General features: G+C 41.5%; 2 protein-coding genes across 2 annotated transcripts in view; both read left to right on the top strand.

Annotated features, from left to right (window-relative positions):
* The window catches only part of NCKAP5 (NCK associated protein 5), a 322,734-nt gene extending 314,523 nt beyond the window's left edge, over window positions 1-8,211 (top strand). Inside the window, exon 20 of the mRNA XM_088521803.1 lies at window positions 7,425-8,211. Coding sequence (XP_088377929.1) covers window positions 7,425-7,706 — 282 coding nt within the window. The 3' untranslated portion in view covers window positions 7,707-8,211. The remainder of the gene's footprint in view (window positions 1-7,424) is intronic.
* A 2,010-nt stretch (window positions 8,212-10,221) lies between these two features.
* Window positions 10,222-24,013, top strand: LYPD1 (LY6/PLAUR domain containing 1). Its single transcript, XM_088521802.1, has 3 exons — window positions 10,222-10,344; window positions 10,789-10,926; window positions 23,778-24,013. Exons 1-3 carry the CDS (start codon window positions 10,293-10,295, stop codon window positions 24,011-24,013), a joined length of 426 nt encoding a protein of 141 aa, XP_088377928.1. The 5' UTR covers window positions 10,222-10,292.
* Window positions 24,014-24,170: the final 157 nt, after the last annotated feature.

Below are 24,170 nucleotides of genomic sequence, written 5' to 3'. Positions count from 1 at the left end.
GTGGCTCGTATGACTCATCCTTAAAACTTTAGAGGGTGTTGACACTGCTTCCTGCCCGTGCAAATCTTCCAGCAGACACCAAAGACCAAACGCCCTCCTCGGCGCATAGAACAGGCCGGTTTTGGAGCGTGGGGGATTACGTCTACGCAGGATTGAAGGGGCTGCAGGCCGCGTGGACGTCGCGGGGCCCACGTCTTTTTGCCCTTTAGGTCGCCCGTGTATTTTGGGTATGCACAGCCTCACCTGGGGAGAACCCTCTGTACCCAGAGAGAGGGCTGCCTGCTGAAAAATCACTACGTGCCACAGATTGCCATTTGCAGCGCCGTCCTGAGTGCAATTCCTTTTCCATCAGCGTGCGGGTGACGTGACGGGGAGCGGGGACTCAGCGGGGATAAATGTCTGTGTAATTACCAAAGTAAATAGACTTGTTCCGAAAAGCCAAAGGTGAGAGTGATAGACAGGTGAGAACACAGCTAATGCTTGGGAAGAGGAGCGAGAGTAGTTTCGGCCATACAGAAAAATGACCTGATTGCTGAAAATGTCACTGAGATTATGTGTTTGTGCTGAGATGAGACTGAGATTATGTGTTGTGTGAGCATGAGCCTGCATTTACTGCATTTGAGAGGTTTGGGTTCCTGGGATTTTGGTTGGTTGGCTGGGTTTTTTTTTTTTTTTTGCTTGTTTGTTTTGTGCTAATGTCTAATGTGGGATAGAATGCGTCTCTTTAAGACCTGCTTTTCTTAAACCTCAATAATCTTTCTTGAGCTATGCATTTTCCCCTCTTCATTCAATTCTAACTCTGTGTGTAAGTATATATTCAAATCAAAAACTTCTAAAATTTTAATTTATGCTAAAATTGAAGCCCCATTTTTACAAAGTCCAGCTCTACTGAAAAAAGCAGCCATACTTTCGTTAAGGTAGCACCTCAGTAGGGCAAACCTGCATATACTTAAATGCCGAAAGGTAAAATAAAAGCCGATGAAGAACGAAACAGTAAAGTTACTTAGGAATACATAGTTTCCACCAGCATGCAGTAGGTTTTCACTGGCAACATAACCCTCAGTGTAATTCTATCAGGGAATAGTATTGAACTTCAAATGGTTCAGTCAAATTCAGTAACTTGTCAACAGTCTCACTTTTCAGCCTGAGTTTTTGTTTTACCGTGATTTTTTGAACCAGTTTGTTACTTAGTTCCCTCCAGGAGTAAAGCCCCCCAAAACCTAAAATGTTAGTTGTATCCTGTATGCTCTCAGATTCTAAAAACTGAATTTCAGTCTCCTTTCTCACCATGGATATTTTTCCCTTGTGAGAGCCTGTGACTGCACGAAGCTTCCAGGGAATAGAGCCCCTCTGCGAGAGGCAAAATTGGGGATTCCACCAGCGTGAACAGCGCGAGGCCCCGATTGCCCTCTGGAGAAAGCAGCAGTCTTTAATTGCTTTTCTTTTTAATAACTCCCCTCAACACACTTGACTGAGTACCTGCATATTGCACTGTGACCGTTTTCCAAAGCAAATCCACTTGGAATTATATTTTCTTATTTAGATTTAAATAAACGTTGCCCAGGTATAGTAGATGCACCGTGGCCATTCCAGGGCACTTAATGATGACGAGTCTCACTTGTGATATTCAGCTCATAACTGAGCAGAGAGTAAGGAGTTAGATCTACCTGACTTGGAAACTGGGGTCTGAAGTTCCTGGTTTATTGAAATATGCACTCGTTCAAAGAGGGTTAGTAGGTACCTACTTAGGTCAAAGTGTGTCCTGTCAATGCAACAACCATGTGCGTTGCTGAATGGTGAAGACAGAATTCTTGGCATTAGTCATGTGCAGGCACATAGTCGTCTTGTCCTGTTAGGAAAATTGTGCTTTTAAAAGCATAAGGCTCAATTCACTAAAAATATCTTTTATCTTCCAAGCCACACAAGGATTCAAGCCACAGATAACCTAAGTCTCAACGTCTCCATCAGCTCTTCATTAAGCAGTAGCCGTTTTGTCCACATCTGCAGCTGTGAATCATACACAGTTCATGCTAATAAGTTTATTTCCTTTACAGTAACTTATTTAAATAACAGGACCATCAAAACTACTGTATGTTTGGAGGTTGTTATGTTCCTAAATACAGCCAGCAAGTTTGGGTTTTGTTTTCATTGTTATATTCCCCATAATGTCATGTGTGGACGCTATTTACTACCTGTGTTTGTATTGTTTTCTCATAAACTGCTGAACAGACTAATGAACTTATAAATACTTCATATCAATGCATTTTTTTTTCTGGGAAAAGAAATTGAGACTTACTGTTTATCTTGAAAATCTGATGGCATTTCTTTGAAAAGGTCATTGTCTGTTACAACAAAACAATCATGGGATTTCTGCTCAAGCAGGAAAAAAAATGACTCATTATTTCAAAAACTGTTTTACTGTCAGTCCAGAGAACAGATGAAAGTTCCCGACAATAGATGAGGGAGAGCAGGGCTCAGCTGGGTGTTCAAGGCTCTGCTTTGCCGTGACGCTTTGGCAAAGCTAAAGAAAGATGCGCCGGGGCAACGTCGCTTGTCCACCCCCGGTCCCGTCGCTTGGGCTAAATGGGACGGGGAGGCTGTTCCCTCCCTGCGGAGAGGCCGCCGTCGCCTCCTGTCCTGCCAGCTGAGGGAAGCTGCTCCCTGTCCACGTGGCACCTTGTTGCACAGCACAGAAATCTGGGAACCTGACATGCAGCCCCGCCGAATTCAGTGGGAAGCGGTTTCTGATTAGACCCGCATCTCCCCAGTCGAGAAGACTGCTCTGGATCTCAACACTCCTATTTTACAAGAAGCAGCTGTGGCTTCAACTGCTGTTTCCCACTTAGAGCCCTCTCCTCATAAATACAAAGCAGTTACGGCACTACAGAGTATCTCAATTAGTGAAGCCTGGATCTAAACGAGTAAACGGGAGCTCTGTGGGATCACGATTACCTTGAAGGTGCACAGGCAAATGGAGACGTGCACAGAATTTTAAAATGGGGAAAAACCTAGAAAATTGTTTTCCTTCACAATAAAGTTTGAAATAATAACCAAAAAGAAATACTGTGCACACAGTGTACCTCCTATTAGAGATCAGATCTAAAATGAAAGACCTTGAGTTATACAATTAAGTATTGACTTTGTTGATCTATATTTAATTCTCATAGCAATTTACTTGCTTTTACCCAACAGTGTTTCGCAGTTATACTTCACTTGAAGCAATGCCCTTTTTGCTTTTGTGTTAATCTAAAAAACTAAATTGCCCTGTGCATGAGAGCCATAAATAAAGTTCATTTTATTCTTGTGTGTAACTGATTCTGAGCCCCTTAAACTGCTGGGTAACTAAACTTAGACAACTGGAAAATACATTTATCTTGTAGGAAGGCTCATTGCTAATTCTCAGCTCTGGATGCCCTGTAAGCAAAGCCTGGTTCCAGGCAAGGGGAGTTCTGTGCGTTGCGGAAACGGCCTTGCTGCTGGATTCCTTCAGCTCCGAGCCCTTTCTACCTGTGCCCATCCCACCTTTCCCTGTGCCTTTCCATTAGACCCGCAAAGTCTTTGTGCTGTTCAGGAGGGAATGCAATCTGCCCACGTGTAGCCGCTCGTTTCTAAAGTTAAAAGAAAGATCTAATTTGATGTAAGCGCAGAAAGAGCACCTATTTATGCTGTACCAGTGTGACTGCGGGCGAGCTTTGTTTTCCTCATTTGCTGTGCTTGAAGTGACATGCCAGATTTTATTGTGTCACTAATGGGCTTCAGTTATTCCCTTTAGGATGGTGCCGGCAAGGAAGCAGTATTCCAGCTCGTGACTCACCGGGTTGTTTGGAAGCGATGACTCCTCTCGAGTGTCTGTGCTGGGTCAGAGAGTCTCTCCTCTTCTGACAACCACTCACTGCTCTGGCTGGCAGAAAATCTGCTACAGACTTGAACAGCTACTGCTGCCCCTACCTAGAGGCTGTAAATCCGGGGTGGTATGCATGAGAAATGCCTGTTCTTAGCACAATTAGCTTCAGGATTTTCCATGTGGAAAACATAGTTAGCGTAAGTAAAATAAGCTCTGCGCCCATGTGCTCTAGGACGGTGACCCAGTGCTGTTTCCTTGGGTGGCAAGACCCACAGAGAGCATCGCTGCACAGAGGGTCTGGCCACCCACCAGTGTAAGACAAGAGCCCGTCAGAAAGGCTGCTGGGAGGAACCTTTGCTTGGTCACTACTCACAGGGAAAAGATTTGGCTGGAACCAGTGACCTGGAGCCTAGGGGCTCTGTGCGCGATTCCCAGATACCGCCCAGGTCTCTTGGATACACGACGGATGGATCTAAATACTCTCTGGTAATAACTTTTCCAAATAGTGTCTTTAATAACTAGAGAAACAATTATTGAAAGGACGGGGGGTAACTCTTTCTGAGACACCAAATTTATATAAATTATCAATGGCCTTTCACCTCTAGGAGTGTACATTATTTCGTTACTCTGCAATAAGAATGATTTGATGATTATGGAGCTTCTTAGATTAATATTTATACTTAGACTTTTATTTATTTTTGCTCATAGGATTCAGGATGGGAATGAGCTTATTTCTGTATTTCAGGGACTTTGTATTTACAAGTAGCATTATATAACATTTTATTCCAAATATGATGTAATTTAACAGATTATTTAAGTGCAACTATGCTCCTAATGAGAATGAGAGAAGTCCAGTCTAGATGATACAGCTTTCTTATTTGATTATAAAATTAGCCGTATTTGGCCCTAGATGTCATAACAATAGGTCCTAAGTGGGTTATACCACTCTCAAGTGAAAAAAAAAACAACGAAGTATGAGTTGCCAGATTAGATGAGCATTATTATTACATGATACATTTGTCTTGCATGCTATTACAGTAATGTGTTAAAGGAAAAGATAAATATTTTTGACAAAGTGATTTAAGCGGACGTTAAGACATATTTAATGAGGGCAACTGTATGTTCTAAAGCATCTGTAACTTATTTCCAAATACAAAATTGTCTCTATTTTCATAATAAAAGTTGCTATAGCAACTTTCGAAATTACTTTTTTCTTTTGTTTCTTGGTGCATAATAGTAGGTGTTATAGGCTAAGAACACCTCTCTGCATTACATTTATGAGTCTCTATCATAGCGTTCACTACTCTGTGTGTCTTTTGCCAGCAGGTTTTGCTTCAACTTCACTCGGCTCACGAACTTTGCTTAAAATTTTTAGTGAAGAATTTTGTACCCTGCAGTTGTTCTAATATATTTTACTAGCCTAATATGAAATGGCAAAGCAGGGTGTGATTAAGATAGGATTTTAGTTCAGACTGTGCTTGCAGGCTATAATAAACTGCTGATCTACATGTATGTAGAGCATATGGATGAATTCATGCCAGTCTCCCCAGACCCGTGCAGCCTACGCAGCTCCTCGTACCAAAGAGTTGAAATTGGCCTCCAGTTGAATCGATAAGAGTTTTAGCCCAGACCTAACACCAGTATTGACTTCTTGCAGACCCTAGTCTTTGCTAAGCAGCCAAGTTCAATTTATCAAAAAAGACCTGTGAAGTGGGAAAAAAATGTGTGCAAAGAAAGATCATTGAGTCATTCATAGGATAAAGAATGTTAGATTTAGTATTTCAGAGAGTAAAGAGTGCTGGAATGTGTTTTACTGATGCTATGTCTGAGAATTTTCTCACTTGGCCTACACAGAAGTGAAGCAACTGTTCTGTTTCAGTAATATATCATATGTTAAATGAGGGCAAAAAGAAGAACTTTTAAAGCTAGGAAAGTAAGGAATTTCTGTTCGAGTGCCCTAAACTTTTATTAGTCCTTATCACCAAGTGCTATGTTCCTTTACTTCAGAAAATCCTGTTATTACAGATATTAATACCTTAGTCTTAACTGTCATTTAAAAGCTGCATCTAACGTAAGATCCCGTGGATTGTTTTGGACTGTACATTAATGAATGAACCAACCAGAAGAGTGCCGTTTACTACGGCTAATGTCTCTTACTGCTTCGCTTAAGTTTATCCAGAATGTTTGATACAAATACTAGCCCCAACCAGACAATTTTAGCTTATTAAAAATGAAAAAAGGACAACATAAACAACCATTAGATAAGCGTTTTAATTTTTATCTAACTAGCCATAAAAACAATAAACTACTATGGCCATATACTACGTAATAGTCTTCCTTTTGCCCACAATTTCCAAGGAATAGCAGCACAGCTGGGACAAAATGCGACTTATTTGAAACTGGAATTTTTCCACATTTTCTAATGACCCTTTTTAACTGTGTATTTATTGACCCAAATCATCAATGTATCTGATCATGCTGTATCATTAGTGAGCTTAGGGGGGAGAAAAAAAAAAAGAAAAAAAAGCATTTTATTTTCTATCTAAAATAGTAACGCATTGGACTGACAGGGATTTACTAATTCAGTCTTTGCTACTTAATAGTAATAGCAAAAATAAGGAATGGTTTGCACTCTGACAGCACCTTCGATAGTCCTGCGTCTACCTGAGAGTCCTCTAAAATGCTCAATGTTATCTCACATTCTGTGATAATACTATCTGTAACAGGAGTTACACAGATTAAAAAAAAAACACTATATATGAAAAGCTGGTTTTTATTGAACTTCTCCCTAAGCAACAATTCCTTGGTCAGGGCTCTGATTGAAAAGACCAGTGGCTAACAAAGGGATAAAATTACTCTTGCATAATCCTACTGTGTGTTTTTAATATAATGCGCTAACACGTTGTCCGGTGTTCGGCAGAATTACAGCACTTCCCAAGGCCGACCCCGCCACTATCTGATTGATGCTGGGCTGTGGGGATCCGACCAGTCCACTGTAATTTCCTGTCTTGTTCCTTTCTCTTCTGTTAGAGCTGCTTTGGGTTCATGGAAATCAATAGGCTTACAAATGCAAAATGTGAGGTTATTTTCTAGCAAGTTTCCCTTGTATCTGTAAATTATGGAAAGTGCTGTTTTCTCCTCTGAACATGTCTACTGCCTCTTTTTCTTTCTTTCCTTGTTTTTTCTCCTTGGCATAATGCAAACTCTATTTGTAGATGAATGCCCATTTAAACATACACCAAAAAAAACAGAAGTATTTCCTAAAGGAGTAGATGTAAATTACTGCGAAGCTGCTGCTGATACGTTACACATACAAATTCCAGGATCTGCTACTTATAATGTTGATGGCACTTAACTGCTTCGCAAATGGAGCCTTATTTGTCTCAGCAGGATCATTAAAGATATGACTTGTCCTAAAATGGACAGTATTATTCCACTTAATTATGACAGAGGCTTAAGTATATAACAGTCTATTTTCTTGAGCCCTGTGAACTCTGAATAATAATTAATGATAATGACACTAAGATAACTTTTTTTTTTGTAAGAAATACGTTTCTAATACTTTCCTCTCTTATTTCAGAAATCGAAGCAAACCGAAGAAACAAAAGGAGACTCTCAGAATAGACTATCTAAAATTTCCCTGGAGTCTCTCAATAAATTCAACAGCAATAACGTACTTTTATTAGAAAAGGAGAAGAACTGTCTGAACAAGGTTGAAGGACAAAAGGAAGAAAATGGGAAGAAAGAAGAGGCTTCCTTAAATAACTCAGATCGGCAAGATGTAGACAATTTGGAATCCTTGAGTGATTCTTTATACGACAGCTTCTCCTCTTGTGCCAGCCAAGGCTCTAATGATGTATAAAGCCAATTCCAGTGGGCTGTGAGTGGAGCACTTAAGGAGCTGAAAGAAAGAGGGAAGCCAGGAAAGGGGAGAAGAGACAATGGCTGAAAATTCTCCCTCCAGAGGGTTGTATTCACAGCAGGGTGTTCCTGGCTTTATTTTTTTATTTCTCTTTTTTTGTCATGACACAGCAATAAGGAAAGGCGGCGCTGCATTCATCATGATGCGGGAGACTGAAAATGGAAGAGACAAGCTGTTCCACACACACAGAAGAAAAGTCTTAATTTTGCACTTTTATGAATATTTGTATAGATGTAAATATTTTGGAAAAATATATTTGTAGGGATAAATGACAGCAATAAATTTTAAATTGGTGCTATGCTCCTGTAATGGCAGATTACTAACTTAAAGGAATTGATGTTAATATTAACAAGGAAAGTTAGTAGATTAAAAAGGATTTATAATTGTTTTAGTCTTAAAACTGTATGTAGAAACACTGCGTTACTATAAACCTGAGCCTGCCAAACTTGTCTGTAACAAACTTTCTCGGTCTCCCTTTTACAAAACCCATCTGAATTTTTATTTTTTAGTGCAATGCCCTGTATGTTCTCCAGGGAGGTAGGCATTTGAGTTATTACAGTTTCACGACAGGTGTCTTATTTAAAGAGGCTTCTGACTTTTGGCACAGCGAGAAAATGAACAGGTGAGAAGGCCTGGTCCTGCTAGTGCAAATGCACGTCTGAATTGACTCCACAAATCATGGGCAGAACTATTGGAAAGATCAGGGTCAGAGGAATTCCCTGCCCAAGCAAATGGGAGTCGCGGACGAGAGAGACCTTCACAAACTACCCTTTAGTTCAGACCGCAGCACAGCCGAGCTACTCGCACCTCCTCCTCTGCAATCGTTTCCTGCGGATTTCTGAATGTAGCATATGGTGGTACCCCTTTTGTAGTCCCCAATTTGGTCTTACTTACTGTAAATCCTAAAAAAAATATATAAAAAATAAAAAAAAGGAAAAAGAAAAAAAACTCAACTCCTATTTGTGAGCTACTTAAACAGGATGTTGGTGCTAACCAGTACTAGTTGAAACATATCTAGGAGCAGGGGGATTGGTGTGTGTTGTTTGTTCGTTTTTCTACAAAGACTGTTTATATGTAAGGGAAAGTCTATTTCAAAGGTTCTGTGTATTTTTTCTAGTTGTGAAGTATTTATAACGGCATTTTTTGTACAGCAATCTGTAAACTAGATATATTTGGGATATTTCTAGCCCCTACCGTTTCTTTAGCACATGCCTGTTAATCTTTGAAACGATATTGTATGATCAGTGTTAATATTTTGTGCAATTTGTTACTTTTTAAAGTAATTTCCAACGTAAACTTCTATTGTCTTTTTTTTGACTTAAGACATCTTTCGTAAATAAAACTCCTCTTAAAAATATATGTTTAAAGAGATATTTATATATATATATTTGGGAGTGGTATTGCATAAGGAAGTAAATTTTAATGGAACTTTTGAACGTGAGTTATCGACTTAAAGAAATGATTGATGAAGATGTTTCTGGTAAGTACATTTTGTGGGAAAGAAAACAAGAAGAAGCCTAGATCGATGGTGCAGAGGGTGTCAGTTCTCTGATGCCACATGATGCGAGCAAACTAGTTCCCTTCCAGATCCCTCGTTTCCCCTGCTTCAAAAGCCCTCGCGCCGGTAGATGAATTCGCAGCACGGCCCCTGAAGGGCAGTCCCCGCTTCATGCGGACTCCCTCATGGCAGGCAAGGTGTCGAAACGAGGAGAACTGCGCGGGTTGCCGAGGCGGGGAGCAGCCGCCCCCCTGCATGGGTGAACTCCGCCAGGAAAGCGCCGTCTCGCAGAGCAGCGGAGCGCGGCGCCGCTCGGCCCCGTCTCGCTCGTGACGCCCATCGCCTCACGGCTCCCCGCGGCCGTTAACGGCCGCCGCGCCGCCCCGCCCCTCTAACGGCCCCCGCCGCCTAACGGCTCCTGCCGCCGCAGCCGCCTCCCGAAGCGCCGCCGCGCGGACGACCGAGCCCCGTCCCCTCGGAGGGGACTGGCGGAGCTGCCCGCTCCCGCGCTCGCGAGTGCTTTGATTTTTTTAACGCATCAAGCGCCATCCGGGGGCTGAGGCGCCGCCACAGCCGGCCGCTGGCCACAACACCAGCACGCGCCGTGCGACCAGCCGGGTGATCCCCCCTCACGCACGCTCCGCCGGCCCCGCCGTGGGGCAGAGCCGCCCTCGGGGGGCGAGAGAGCAGCGGGGAGGGGGAGCTCTCCGCGGGGAGCGCGGCGGGGCGGGCGGCGCGGGGCTCCTCCCGCCTCTCCAAACTTCCTCCCTTCCTCGGCGCGCGCCGGGGAAGGGGGCGGGAGGGCGCGGGCGGCTGCCGAGGTTCCCCCCGCCCCGCTCCGCCGCCGTCACATGGTGCTGCGGGAGGAGGGGGAGCCGCCGCCGCCGCCTCCCCGCGGCTCGCTCAGAGCCGGCGCGGCGCTGCGCAGGGCAGGGCGCCGCCGCCCGCTGCCGGGGGGAAGCGGCGCGAGCGCCTCCGCTGCCGCCCTGCCCGCCGCCCATGCCCTGCACGGCGGCGGCGGCGGGAGGATGCGGCTCTTCCTCCTCGCCGCAACTTTCTGCGGATGGTGCCTGCGGACAGGTAAGGAGCGGCGCGGCGCGGCTCGCTGCCGTCGGGGGCCGAGCGGCTCGGCGCGGCGGCTGCCCGGCACGGCGCCTCCTTCGCGTGGCGGGAGAGGGGGCGAAGCAGCGATGAAGGCGCTTGCGGGGCACGAGCGGCTGAGCGAGCCCGTCGGCAGCGAGAGGCGCGGGGCAGCCCCGCGGCGGGCGCGCTCGGAGCCGCCGCCTGCTGCTGCCCAGCGCTGCCCGCCGGGTGCCGGCTGCGGAGCCGCCGCGCTCGGAGCGCGGGGCAGAGCCCCCCGGGCGGGCTGCCTCCCTCCCCGTCGCACCTGCGAGCGGCCAGATGCCCAGGGCCGGCAAGGAGAGGAGCAGCGAGCGCCGAGGATGAGCGGCGGTTGCGGCACGTGTTGCTTCTGCGCGGGCATCTCTGCATTATTATTCTGAGCAAAACTTGTGTCTGGTGCAGGCTCCGCTCTGCAGATCCAGTGCTACCAGTGCGAGGAGTTCCAGCTGAACAACGACTGCTCCGCGCCCGAGTTCATCGTGAACTGTACGGTCAACGTGCAAGACATGTGTCAGAAGGAAGTAATGGAGAAAAGTTTCGGTGAGAGCTTAGTGACTGTGTCCCCCTCAGCTGGTACTGGGTCCCGTCTGTTGCTTTTGGCTCTTTGTGGTCACAGTGTCCTGCCTGGAAGCTTATGTTGGCATAGTCCTGCTGAAAGGGACTTCCGATGCAATTTCTCAGACTTTTGAGGAACTTTGCAGCCCCATAGTGTTAATCATTTCCCTTTAAAACCAGTAAAAAATGAAGTGTCCAACTCAAATGTTGATTGAGCTGTTAATACACAGTCTTATGGGTCTCAGATTTAGTTTTCCAGCACTGGGAAATTAATAACAAGTTAGTTTAATCTCATTACAGTTAATTACATGGGCTGTTTCCCCAAGGGATGGAAGGAGCGAACATTAAATTAGTAATTCCCTCCTTTCTGTTATTTACTCTAGCAATTCACATACTCCAAAGGTTCATCTCAAGAGAAGAAAAGTGTAGTCATTCTTGCTTTCATCCATAAAAGAAAACATCAAGAGCGAGAGAGCTATAAAGAACTTTCTCTTTCTTTCCAAGGAGCACAGTATTGATTTTTCTAAGTCAGGGGGCTTTTCCCTTACTGTAATTAATTTTAAGTTAGCATATCTACAGATCAATGTGTTCAAGAGGAAGCAAGCTGAGATTCTGCTTCTCTCCCCTATTGTTTTTTGCGCTGTGCTATACATTGATTTTTCTTGTTTTTTTTTTATCTGTCATATGATGGAAGGTATTTGAGATTTTGAGAGAATTGTCTTGTGTTTTAGAACACCCAAGTTAGTTGTTCTGTAATGAGTTAAGTGAGGAGAGGACCTCGACTTCATTAGAGACCACTGGGCTCCGTGAAGTAACAAAAATATTGTTGTGTGATTTCTAGTTCATTTAGCTTCCTGCTCCTGGTGCAGTAGCCCTTAAGATGTTATAAGCACAAGATGTTAAGTGTAAGGGCTTTGCCCCTCGCACACCAAACCTTCCCCAGTAACTTTCATAGGTTTAAATGGATGATTTGGCTGTCTGAACCGCTTATCAAATTGATATATAGACAAAGGTAAATCTTCCTCTGTTTAGAAAAGTCAATTGTTCTCACTTCTAACACTTTTAACATCTTCCCTGATGCCCTTTTGTTTCAGTACACTCAATCTGCATCAGTTTTCCAGCAACATATCTGTAATCTTCCCTTCAGGTGACTGTGTTTCAGTGGATTAAGCCCTTCATAGGTTAAAGAGGTGCACATGTGCACATATACACCTGGGCATACCTTAAGACCAGCCTAGATCCATACCCTGGCTGCAGGCAGGTGTGTTTTCTCAGGCTAGCAAACACGATTGTGCACTTGCCAATGTGACCGTGACGCGTTGAAAACCCTAATTGGAGCCATTTTAAAGATTGGAGGCGTAGAGGGCTGTGTAACTTGTGCTTACTCCTATGAAGAAATCAATTTGCAAGACACAAAATAAGTAAGAAGCTTTTTTATTTTATTTTTTACATGCAGTGTTTGAATTGGCTCTGGGATTTGGATTTTTCCCTTTAGGAGATAACTATCTCGCTGTACATAGAAGGTACTACTGTTCTGCTTTACTTGATTTAATTCTGTAAATGCGGCTCTTATTCATTTTAAGTTGAGTGATTATGAATTCCAGCTACAAAATATATATTTTTTTAACTATTTCAAATTGAGTGACATTTATATTGCAAACTCGGTCTCCCTCCTACCTTCAGTCAATTCTAGAGAGGATTAGTTGTAAAACATAGACAATTCAGTTAATCTTCTTCTATTGTTTTTTTTTCCTAATTGATATTTAAATGTGTGTAATGTAAATGCCTTACTCTTACAAATTTTATTTAATAATTCATTTTACTTCTGCCAGTGCATTTCATAACTTGATTCTTTGGGTTGTTGCTTTTTGCTGAAAGCTCAAGTATTTCAAATATTGATTTTAATTTATAATAGACTTGAGTTTGAATTTTAAACTCAGAATATGAATTTGCATTTAGTTGAAAGTACAGTCTCATAATTAGAGGTTTTTCCTCTTGACTAGGTACAGTCAAAGGAATGTAACTTAATTTCTGTTACCTAACCCATTTTTGCCCTTAATATAGCTGTGTCAGTGAGCAAAATGTTACAAGTTCTCCTAAACCTTATTTAAAAGTTAAATGCAGTATTTTTAGATTAAGTTCACGATCAGAATGAGTAACCTCATTGATCTAGTCTCCAGTCCTTTACAATATACATTAATCTATTTGTTTTGCAGTGAAGGGGATCACTGATTCACGTTCTGTGCCTACAGTGTAGGAACCAGCAGGTAGCCAGTGATTTTTTTTTTCTTTCCTTTCTTATCTCTTTGTTAGTGTTCATTTGGCTTTGCAAAGCCAGCTCTAAATTCAGCTTAATTTCTATATTAAATTTTCTATGAGTGCTTCAATGGAAAACTGTATGCAGCTTTTTCCGTGTATGTTGTAAACAGTTCCTTACACCTGACCATAGCTAATGAGCAGCTCCTTTTCCATTACTGTGGAATCAGGATCAGTGTTTCAAACATCAGTATGTCTCCTCAGAACATTACCACAGTTTATGGGGAGTCAGTCTTAGGAAATAACATTGTAGTCCAGGTGAGATATTTCATCCAAGCAACTGTTAAAGTGACAATCCCTGATGTGAGTAGCCAAGAATGCAGATATTAGTCATGAATATTTTGAATTAGATCAGCAGGCAAATTATCCCAGCAGTTCATAATACCAGATAGAAACCAGCTCCATTGCACAGCTTAAAAAAAACAAACTGAGAAATGAGAAGTGCTTAGGCATGTATCTGGCTAAGTGATTATGTGGAACTAGTACAATTCCACCTCCCCAGCGCACAAGCACTTTGTTATGGCAATTTACATTTCAGTTGCACTTTGAGATCTATCAGTGTGCAGAATTGGACACTTTGTCAGGTTAATGACAAAACATTCCTTTTCTCACTGTAAATAAAGCTTAAAAATGCTAGAATAAGTTTTATGCAGTTATATTAACATTCTGTACTAGTGGGAGATGCAGAAGAATAGTACTTTGCCTGCAGTGCAACAACAAATGTAATTTAGTAGTTTAGTCTTTAAAAAGAGATCTGTGCTCTCTTCCTTTATGGGGAAGAATGGTTGGCATGGCGAGTGGTACTGAAGACTGCACCAGATAATTTTAGTCCCAGAGACAGTAACACGAGTGAGGGATCTTTAGTTCATGCTACAGCTAAATAATCAGGTCCTTGAAAACTCTTTGTGAAGACGGAATGTTTGATGAAGGGCCAGAACTTTCTTATAAAAATGCCTCTCCAAAATACTTGGTGGAAATACAAATGACAGATTGTCCCGCTTGCCTCTCCTTCCCCTCTGAAGTTTCCATGCTGAGACTTCAGCTCTGCTGCTTTTTAGAGTGAATGTAGGAACCAAAAATCCCACTGGGTATTGGGGCCAGGTAACACATCCCAGTGATACATATATGAATTTATTATGTTTACATGGTATATATGAGCTCTATATATAAACATATATACATACACATATATAGAAAAATACTGATAAACATGCTAGTAATACTCACACAAACCATACTGATAATGAAGTTTGCCTCTTACTGAGGACAAGAGCAATCTAAGCCTTAAGGCTGCTCTAAACCTCCATGAAGGCAGAATGAAATGTGCAGTATGAATAGCTCATAAAAATGTCAAATGTGAAGGGGGAGAGAATCAAAGCAGAAAGTTTAGCAAAGGCAAATTTCAGAGAACTTCCTTTAAATAAATGTGTTTTTGTAAACATTTTAAACCGTGTAAACATTTTAAACATTTCTTTCTCTGGTTGTCTCCCTCTGATGTTGTGAAGTTACTTCTGCAAATATTTTTCTTTGCGGGGGGAAAAAGCATTTCCATGATAGAACGATGGGTATTTTAAAATTTATTTTTACATAAAACTAAGGTTGTTCATGAATTTTGCTTTACAATTGAATTGGAAAACAATCTAATTGTTTCTATTATTAATCTGCAATAAGAAACTTCTGTTATTTGCTTGGTTTGCAGTGGCCTTTCTCATGTGTTCACGTTGTATAAAATCCTGCAATGTAATTAAAGCAATTACTGTAATTGTACACTTAAAAGCAGTGCATGGGAACATCAGGAACATGATGATTGTCTCAATAGAGAATTTTAATAGTGCTTTTTCGCCTTTATTTTAGGACTTCTTTTTCAGTACTAATTTCCTAGTTATTTGTTTTATCAAGCAGAGGAAGGCAGCATCTAAGTTGTGCCATGATTTGTACTATATAAAATTAATTACCTCTGATTTTGGAAGCTCAAGTTGCTTCATATGTGACCATTTAGGATTACAGGAACACATACCCCTCTCCATTTACATGCATAGCCTCCATTAGTACTAATATGAAGGGGAAATTATATGTGCATTTCTTGACAAAACGATTAAAACAACAAACAAAGTTTAATGCCCTTAGAATTACTGTAGGCATTAAAGTTTTATAGGTAGTATCTGTACCCTCAGTATCCCTTTAAAAAGCAGTAAGGAACCTCACCAAGCCTGTGTTTTTTTTCCCTTTGATACTGACTCTCTTGGTCAAAGCTTATGAAAATTAGGGAGGGGGCTGCTTGTTTTTTAAATCTAAGCAGAACAGAATAGATATTTATTGCCAGCTTAAAAGAAACTTGGTGTGTGACAGTGGTTACAAGTATCTTGCACTGTCAGGTGCTGAATGAAATGAAGACGTAGTAACCAATACTCAAAACAGGTAGTTTATTTTTGATGCTAGTGTGAACAAAACACTTATGTATGTCATTAATCTTCAATGTAAACTGAAAATTTAGAGCAGTGGATCCATTAGTATTACCATTTAGAAACTATTTTCAGATGCCAAGCTATAGAGCATAGTTTCTTACTAGTAAATCACTTGCAAACTTTCCATTGCTCACAAAACTTCCAAACAAATAGAGGGTAAACTGGATTAAATACATTAGCTAAGGTAAAATTGTGGGCAGTATATAACAGATTGCTGTCTTGAGCACCTTCAAATACAGAAAAGCAACAGTGGTGTTAACAGTTGACTTCATGCAGTTTATGACTTGAAAGTCACGACAAAAATCTAAATGCAGAAGTGATGAAAGGCTGCATTATTTTAAGGAAGTTGTGATATCTGGTCCAGTGAATTTCATTTCCCACAGGACACGGGCAATAGCTTTTTATGTTTTTCCATTTCTTGGACTTGTATGAAAGATATACAAATGTATTTTGCAGGGATAGTGCCCACAGCCAGTTGTCTCTTAAACCGCCTTTAGGACTGTCCATCCTGTGCTTTGTGTTTCACAAACAAATGAATCTGAGTTTCCAAAGACTTTTCTCTGTGACCCGACCGTATCTTGTCTCAGCTTCTACAGGCATTATCAAACTTTAGCAAGTGTGTTTTAATCAAATCAGAATTGTTTTCATCTCAGTTTTCCCTTTGTAGACTGGTTATTTGTTGGAAAACCTGAGAGAATCTCTTTTGCCAAATTAGTAATGGTTCTTTCAATGTGGGGTGGGGGGGAAAAGTAATTTTTTTTTGTTTGATTGTTTGTTTTTTTTTTTAAAAAAAAAAAAGGTAATCATGTTCTGAAGTTGATCAGGCTATGAAATGGTAAGCATGAAAATATGTTAAGATTTTAAATGACAAACATTACAGAAGCTGGCTGGGCTTCAAAGATACTGGCATGCAGGCTTAAACATGTGAGCCATTCTGCTGAACTTGATAAGAATAGTAATTAGTAGGCTGCAAGAAGACTATCGTGTGTAAAAAAGTATTTATGGGACTTACTACAAAGGTGTAGCATTTTATCACTTGTAAAGGCGTTAGGACTGCGGCTTTCCAGCTCATTTCAGCAGGTACGATTATGCCAAGAAAAACACTAATATCTGGTCCTGAATGTTAAGTCTAAGTTCACCTCTCTTGCTAGAAAATAAAGTGTATTTTGGTCTTGATATCCAAGGCATTTCCCTAGCTTTGTAACAGGAAAGCACAGCTAATGGGACACTGTGAACAGGCTTTGCGTGCAAGGGTGTGTGTTTTCCTTCTTGGCTGTTGGTCCACATTAGGGAGCAGAGAAATGGGTTGGGATGGTAGAAAATAAGAGACACACAGGTGAAAGTTGAGTTTGACTTTCAGTTTGTAGCTTTCTATGACCTTAAAGAAAAATTGTCTGAAAATACTAGCACTAGTAGCTGTACTTAATTTTCTTAGTCTATGCATTTTTAAGCAATTTAATGTGTTGCTTGTGATTTGTGATGCTGTAACAGTAAGAGACTTTCTTGTGCTGATTGCATTATTAGCAATGTACTTTTCCCTCTGGTTTCCAGTATGAGAACTAGAAGATGTGACTTGATGCCTCATTCCTCAGCTTTATAAAGAAATGTCCCGATAATCCAACCCCTTGTTATAGACAGGGTGCCGTGCATCCTATTATGCTTAGTTGTCCAGTTTTCTAAGAAAATCTAATTTCTGCATGATGTCATGACAGTTAGGGTCCAAATGAGAATGCTGAAGGCAGTCTTGCATTGTCAAAAGCCATCTATAAATTCTGAAAAAAATGCAGTTTTTAAAAGTGACAAATACATGGAGCTAGGATCATACTGAGTAGATTTTTCATAGGGATTTATTCAGAAAATATGCTAATATGACAAGGTAAGTTCTTCCCCCCTGCACACTCCCAAGAATTATATACTCTATTATAGCCTAAATGCATGGATATGCTTTCATCTTGTCTACCAATGCATCAAAGAGAGGAGATAGCATGAAATAGCTGTGGTCCTAAAACAGGATTCAGAATCAGGAAGCTGTTACCCAGCTTAGATTTCAGGTTTATCTAGCTTATGTTTCAGGTCACTTAATTTGTGTGCCTCAGTTTCTATGCTGTTTAGAAATCAGCTATTTAGAAAGGAACTAGTAAATTTTATGAGAATTTCTAGCAATGTGCAAATTATTTAAATGACTGAGTTCCAGAGATAATGTTGAAGAAATATGTATGGAAAGAACTGGTGTAAAATGAAACACAGAGGACATAGTTGGATGCAGTTACGATTTACACTGGCTTAAACCTTATTTTTTAAACAATGCATTTACGATCTTATACCAAAGGTGTTGAGAAAGCCTAACATATTTTACACCAATATAATAGTAAACCATATACCAAAAAACAACCAATATAATAACAAACAAGATCTGATTTTAAAACATGGCCATTTCTGGAAGAAGCCTGCAAGAGCAATCATTTTCAATACTCCATTATTTTCTAAAATATTTAGGACCTTATTGGAGAAAATGTTTATAACCACTTTTTTTTCCAGAAGCCAGAGGGCAGATCCCGATAGGACTTAATGCATCCTGTGACTGCATAATGATGGATGTAAACAGGTACTAGCTAAGAAATAAGAAATAGACTGTTATCAAGTGCCAAACTACAAAAGGCATAGAAAGATGGATTACAAAACCTCACCCTGTTGGGCAAAGCCAGACTAGAACCTAAAAGAAAAGTAGAAACCAGAACTGAAAAGCCTGTTCATGTGTGGCTTGCAGCCCGATTTTTAATTCATTGATATAGTAAAATCTATCTGAACATAATCACACTGTATATTTTATATACCTCAGACAAGGATATTAAATGTTTAGCTAGTGTTCTGGTCTTGGAATAAGTTCTCATATTTCAGCAGGATTGCACAAAGAGTTTTTGTTACTCCTAAAGGGTACTGTATTTCACTCAAGTGGAGGGTTAGGTAGTGACACAGTTTAGGGGAAGAAATAAAGAGTGACATATATTACTGAAACTACAGAGAAAATACGGCCCTCAGCATTAAAATAACATCCAGAACAAGTAGCATGCCAAGCAGGAGAGCATACTACAGCTGGGGTGCCTGTTACATGTTTCACGTGGGCTGCATGTTCCACATTGTGAACTGCAGCAAATACATACCAGATTTGTCTGAGGGAATATAGGCAAGGAGGAAGGGGATGGAAAAGCTGCAAATGGACCAAGGACTGAATCCATAGAAAGTTAGGTTCACCTGTAGATGCCTTCCACATTTCCCTGCAAGATATTTGTAGATCTAGCAAAATAAGGCACATACAAGGATATTTATATCATAAGGGTATTCCATAAGTTATGCTTTCAGCTTTCATCCTATGTGGTCTAAAACTGTCACCTGATGTTGAGTTTTCTTCCTTTTCCTTGGAGGAAACGTGCAAGAAGTTTTTTGTGTAGTCAACACGAACTCCCTGGGGTACAGCCACATCTCAGAGCTGTTACTGCTGCTGACTGAGAAGCCCAGAGGACCCTGCACAGCAGCAGCAAGTGCAGCAGCTTGTCCTACAGCTCACAATCCCAAAACAGGGCTCTTTCCCAAGAGCGTGGCACTGGGTCACGTTAAGTTATGAAAATATGTCCTCATCTTTGCTCACTTGTATTCCCTGAGGGACAGTGATCTGTGGTCACTACAGTGCCTTTTTTTTGAACCCAAAAGACCATCTATTTTGGTAATCAGATCATTGACTTAGGAGCCGGTATCTTAGTTGCCTATTTCAATTTCCAATACTCTTCACGTATTTTTCATGTAAAGGAGCTTTGAGAGTACAGGTGTGTACAAAACTTATTCATTCTCAGCATTACAGTGGGCTGTTAGGTTGGAGTCATGCCTACACTTGCTCTTTTTTCTCTACCTGTTATAACCAGAAGAATTTGAGAATTTGCTTAATAGGACTATTTTCAAGCAATAGGAAAAACAGGCTGGATCTGCTAGTGATTTCTCAATACACACAGAGTAAGAAGCATCTGTGATGTCACTTTTTTTTTGGGTTGTTCCAGTCACAAGCTGTTACTCAGTGTCTAGAGAACATGTACTCGGCTCAGCAGACAGGGTAGATGGAAGAAGTCTTGGGTTTGGAGTTTAAATAAATTATGGCATGAATTGTTTATTACTGTCAAGACTAAATGGATCTGCATGTGGCTAAAACTGTGTGCCAGGGTTTAAATGCACAAGAGTAGACAGTGGCTAAGCAGAGATTTGGAGTTTGGCAGTTCTGTGCAATTGTGTGGAATGGCTCTAGGCAACTTTTTTTTTAGTAACAGAAAAGCTTTAAGATTTTTACCTTCAGCATTTCAGTGTATGGAACGAGATAGAAGTTGCACAGAAATGGTAGTCTGTAGGCCTTGATACGCTCTAAATGTATGATGCTATGTGGGGCAGAGAAAGGTATGAAGATGGCCAAGTAAATTTTCAAAGCCTGCTGTTTTAATAATGTACTTATGGTGCCTGGGGAAGAAGAAAAGATGGAATACTACCGTATTTTCACACAGATGCCTGCCTTTGCTAATCCCCTTTCTTTTAAAAAGTACTAGCATTTGAACTAGAGCTTTAATCACCCCCACAAATCTGGGGCCAAAATGAATAAAGGATTCATAGTAAAACTTCTTTACAGTACCTATACCTACCATGGGCAGAACCTACAGTCCAGCCAGGGCTCTGCTGAATCAGTGAAAAGGGCTAAATTATTTGTTCAGGACTCGCCCATCAAGAGATTGGGCAATAAAAATACTTAGCTGAGCATTGGGTAGGGAGGTGGGACTAGTTCTGTCCCAGCAAATGTTAAGTTCATAGTCTCCTCACCAAGCAAGCAGCTTGGAGCGAATTGAGATAGGAGAACAGCTCATGAGGAAGTTTGGCAACTCTGTTTCTAGGTGATGTATTAACGTATATGTCAAGCTGATGGCACAATCAAGAACACCCAGTAATGAGCAGTATCATCTATGGTATGTACCTCATGAGGCAGATAACCACTTTGCATCCTTATCTGCAGGTCAGTCTGCTCGTGGCAAATAGCTCAGGAAGATCTCAGAAATAGATTCAAAAGTGGCTCAGCAGCTCAATAAACCATCTTTCTATCACTTAAGCAAGGAGCCTTGAGGAAAGACACTCTCGAGGCATAGAAGAAATTAATCTTCTAGAGCTAGAAAATCCAGAGGAGAAGCTGCTGTCTTATCCCCCAGCTGGACTCGGTAAGCAGGGAGTATTAACGTGTTTATTGGAGCGAGGCCAGTGCTGCCCCTCGCATCGCAACATGGATGTCACTTGTGCTAATTTCCTACCACGATTAGGACTCCAGGATGGTGGAGAGAAGGTGAGTGTCCTTGGACTGTTTAATTCTCACTGTTCAGGGTGTCATGCCTTTCCAGCACTCACCATAAAAACACATGAGGTCATGGCTGCTATGTTACAAAAATAAGCAAGATGCTCCTCTGGTGATAACATTCTGTTTTGTTTTTTTTTTCTTTTTTTTTCTTTTTTCCATTAATCTCTGTGTCTTTCTTCGTTACGACTAACTATAAAGAAACGACAGTTACGGAGGGGAAAAAAAAGAACACAGCCTTTTTATCCTGATCAAATTTAGCTTATACATGGCGGTTCTTATAATCTGGGAAACGTAATTAGTGTATAATAGCAGCTGATTCGCAAGCTCCAAATGCTCCATCAGTACCTAAAGAAAAAAGCCCCTTGGATGTCGAGAGTGCCTCTAGTCAAGCAGATACCTCAAACCCGATAAAGCACTGACTTTTTTTTTTAATGTGAAAAATCTTATTACAAGTCAGATTACTGTAGCTGGGAATGAGAGTAAACAATCATTTAGGAGTGAAATTTCCTATTAGAAGAAATATTTTTACAGAAAAGCTGCAGGAGAAGCATAGCAATGGGATTTATTACTTGCCAGAGTGTTCCTTCTATGTGGGCACAAACATGGTCCATCTGTGCATGAAACTACAATGCAGAAGTTGTATTATAAAATATCAATCTGTAAAGGAATATTATGTTTTGATTTCTAAAAGAGCTCAGGATTATTCTGTGGAATTTATCCTGGAGAACAGAAATCTGGAAGGGCAAATCTGCATGGAGGCCTGAGCTGGGTGTCTGTGTGTGCATGGAAGCGCTCTGTGCAAAGAGCTGGGCGCTGCGTTAGAGAGGGAAGCACAACCACTGTGCTTAGTTTGATGGCACACAAGAGCAAGGGATGGCAACAAGCTACTCCTGGCCATGGGAAGGGTCACATTTGCCTCTGTCCTTGGAAAACTGGGGAAGAAACATAGACAAAGGACTGGGTCTTTGCGGGAAATGGAAGCTGGGATTTCAGTAGCGCGAACCTGACCCTCAATGTGGTTGAGGCCCCTTGGCAGCAGTAGCTTGTCAAGAGAAAACCCACTCTGCTGCTGCTGCAAACGAAAGGCTGTGCCTCGATCCGCCTGCCTTCGCTGGTGAGGGTAGAGCGGCCTGGAGCTCCTCATCCTCCCTGCAAGTAGTCTCTGCCTGCCAGGCTGATTGACTGGAGCTCACTGGAGTCGGAGGAAGATTTGACACTGACTCTTCACATACCTTTAAATTTTAACTAGACACATAGTTGTAAACCATCTTTCAGAGCTCAGGTTTGGGAGGAGGGTGGACACAGAAGAGGGAAGCCCCCTGCATTGCTGGTGTGGCAGAAATGCTGCAACAGTGCCAAGGAATTGCTTTACTTAAAATCATTTGAAGCCAGGAAACTCAATTAACCAGTACTCTGTTGCTCTACACAGCTGTTAGTGGCACGGTGGCAGGCACTGCTGCAGAAATATGCGCAAGACTACAGGTGCTATAATGCTGGCTTCTTAAGTCCTGGGGATTTAACAAATATGTGTATGCACTATAAGTTCAGTACTTACAGGGCATATTCCTACCCCATTCCCTGCAAATAAGTCTTTCTAACTGTGTATTTAAAAACTTGGTGGAGCTGTGCTTCAGGATACGGAGGTGTTATTCTTCATGGGAATCCTGCAGCTGTGTCCTACCCAAGGAAAATGACTCTTGCTCTAGAAGGTGGATTCTCAAAAGTTTTGTCATTATCCATACAAATATTTATCTCTGTGTGTCCCATTCCACCCCTCAAAGTAACATGGGCAAATCTCCACTATGCCTATGTGTATTAGATGCTGTTTTCCAACACCAGTTTCTAGCATATCACTTACAGGAAAATTTCAGAGTAATGAGAGGCGGAACTGCCACAACTAATTCCCCTAGGAAGGGGAGAAATACAACCGTATTTTGCATCCTTTACGAAACATTTTAAAATAACAGCTGTGTGCATTGGGAAGTACTCAGTTTCTTCAGATGAAACCCATTTGAGAAAATAGATTTTAAAAGGGACACTTCCAACTTTAAAAAAGCCATTTTTTTTGTCTTGCTTTTTAGAACTCCAAAGATGGCAAGAACTAACATTCCCTGGGAAAGTGTTTTTTCCTTCAAGTTTTGTTTTGTTTCAAGTTCTGCTGCTAGTCATTCTGCTTTCACTGTTGTCTTTTTTTTTCTCTGTGGTAAAGGAACAGATATATATATATATATATATATAAATTAACAGCATAGGAAACTGATTTTGTAGACATACTTTAAGACACTTCAGATGTGTTCAGCACAAGAAACCAGACTCATTTTCAAACTAATTCCATTTTAATTTTAGTTACTTAAACAAGTTATCCCAAAAGATAACATTTTCTGTTTATAAAATACACAATGTGAATCAAGTTTAGAATTTGCTTTGGTTGCAACCAGACTTGAAGAAGGGGGGGGGGGGGAAAATAAAAAAGAAAAATCCAACCAAGAGTGATTCTCCTAGCAGTGCAGAACTTTATTGTGTTGTAACTAAGGTGTGTGGCTGAGTCCCTAGACCCAAGAGTTTTCAAACGTGAATCTTATTGTAAAACAAAAACAAAAAAAAAAAAACAAAAAAAAAGGAGAAAAAAAAAAAAGAGGAAAGTGTCTGTCAAGCTAAGTACCCTTTGTTCTGTGTCCCAGGAATCATGTACCGCAAGTCGTGCGCATCCTCGGCAGCCTGCCTCATCGCGTCTGCGGGATACCAGTCCTTCTGCTCCCCGGGAAAGGTGAACTCTGTCTGCATCAGCTGCTGCAACACGCCGCTCTGCAACGGGCCCCGGCCCAGGAAGAGAGGGAACGCGGGCGCAACGCCTCGGGCACACATCGTAACCACCATACTGCTCCTTACATTGGCTCTTTCGGCTGCGTATTGCTAAACTTTGAGCAAAGGCTGTGCTCTCACCAGAGGTTCTCCTCCTTTCTTCAAAGACACTGCAGTTATTTTCTATTTGCTTCCAAATCCCTATGAAAAGAGAGGGAAGTTGAGTGGTTTGGGGAAGAGATGGGCTGGTATTTTGGGCAGCTAATGAATGC

Source organism: Tinamus guttatus, unplaced genomic scaffold, assembly GCF_059628265.1.
Source record: "Tinamus guttatus ecotype Peru unplaced genomic scaffold, ASM5962826v1 Tinamus_guttatus_pri_ptg000133l, whole genome shotgun sequence".
In the NCBI taxonomy this organism is placed as follows: Eukaryota; Metazoa; Chordata; class Aves; order Tinamiformes; family Tinamidae; genus Tinamus; species Tinamus guttatus.
Note: the sequence above shows the minus strand (reverse complement) of the source record. Positions and strands in the feature narration are given on the sequence as shown.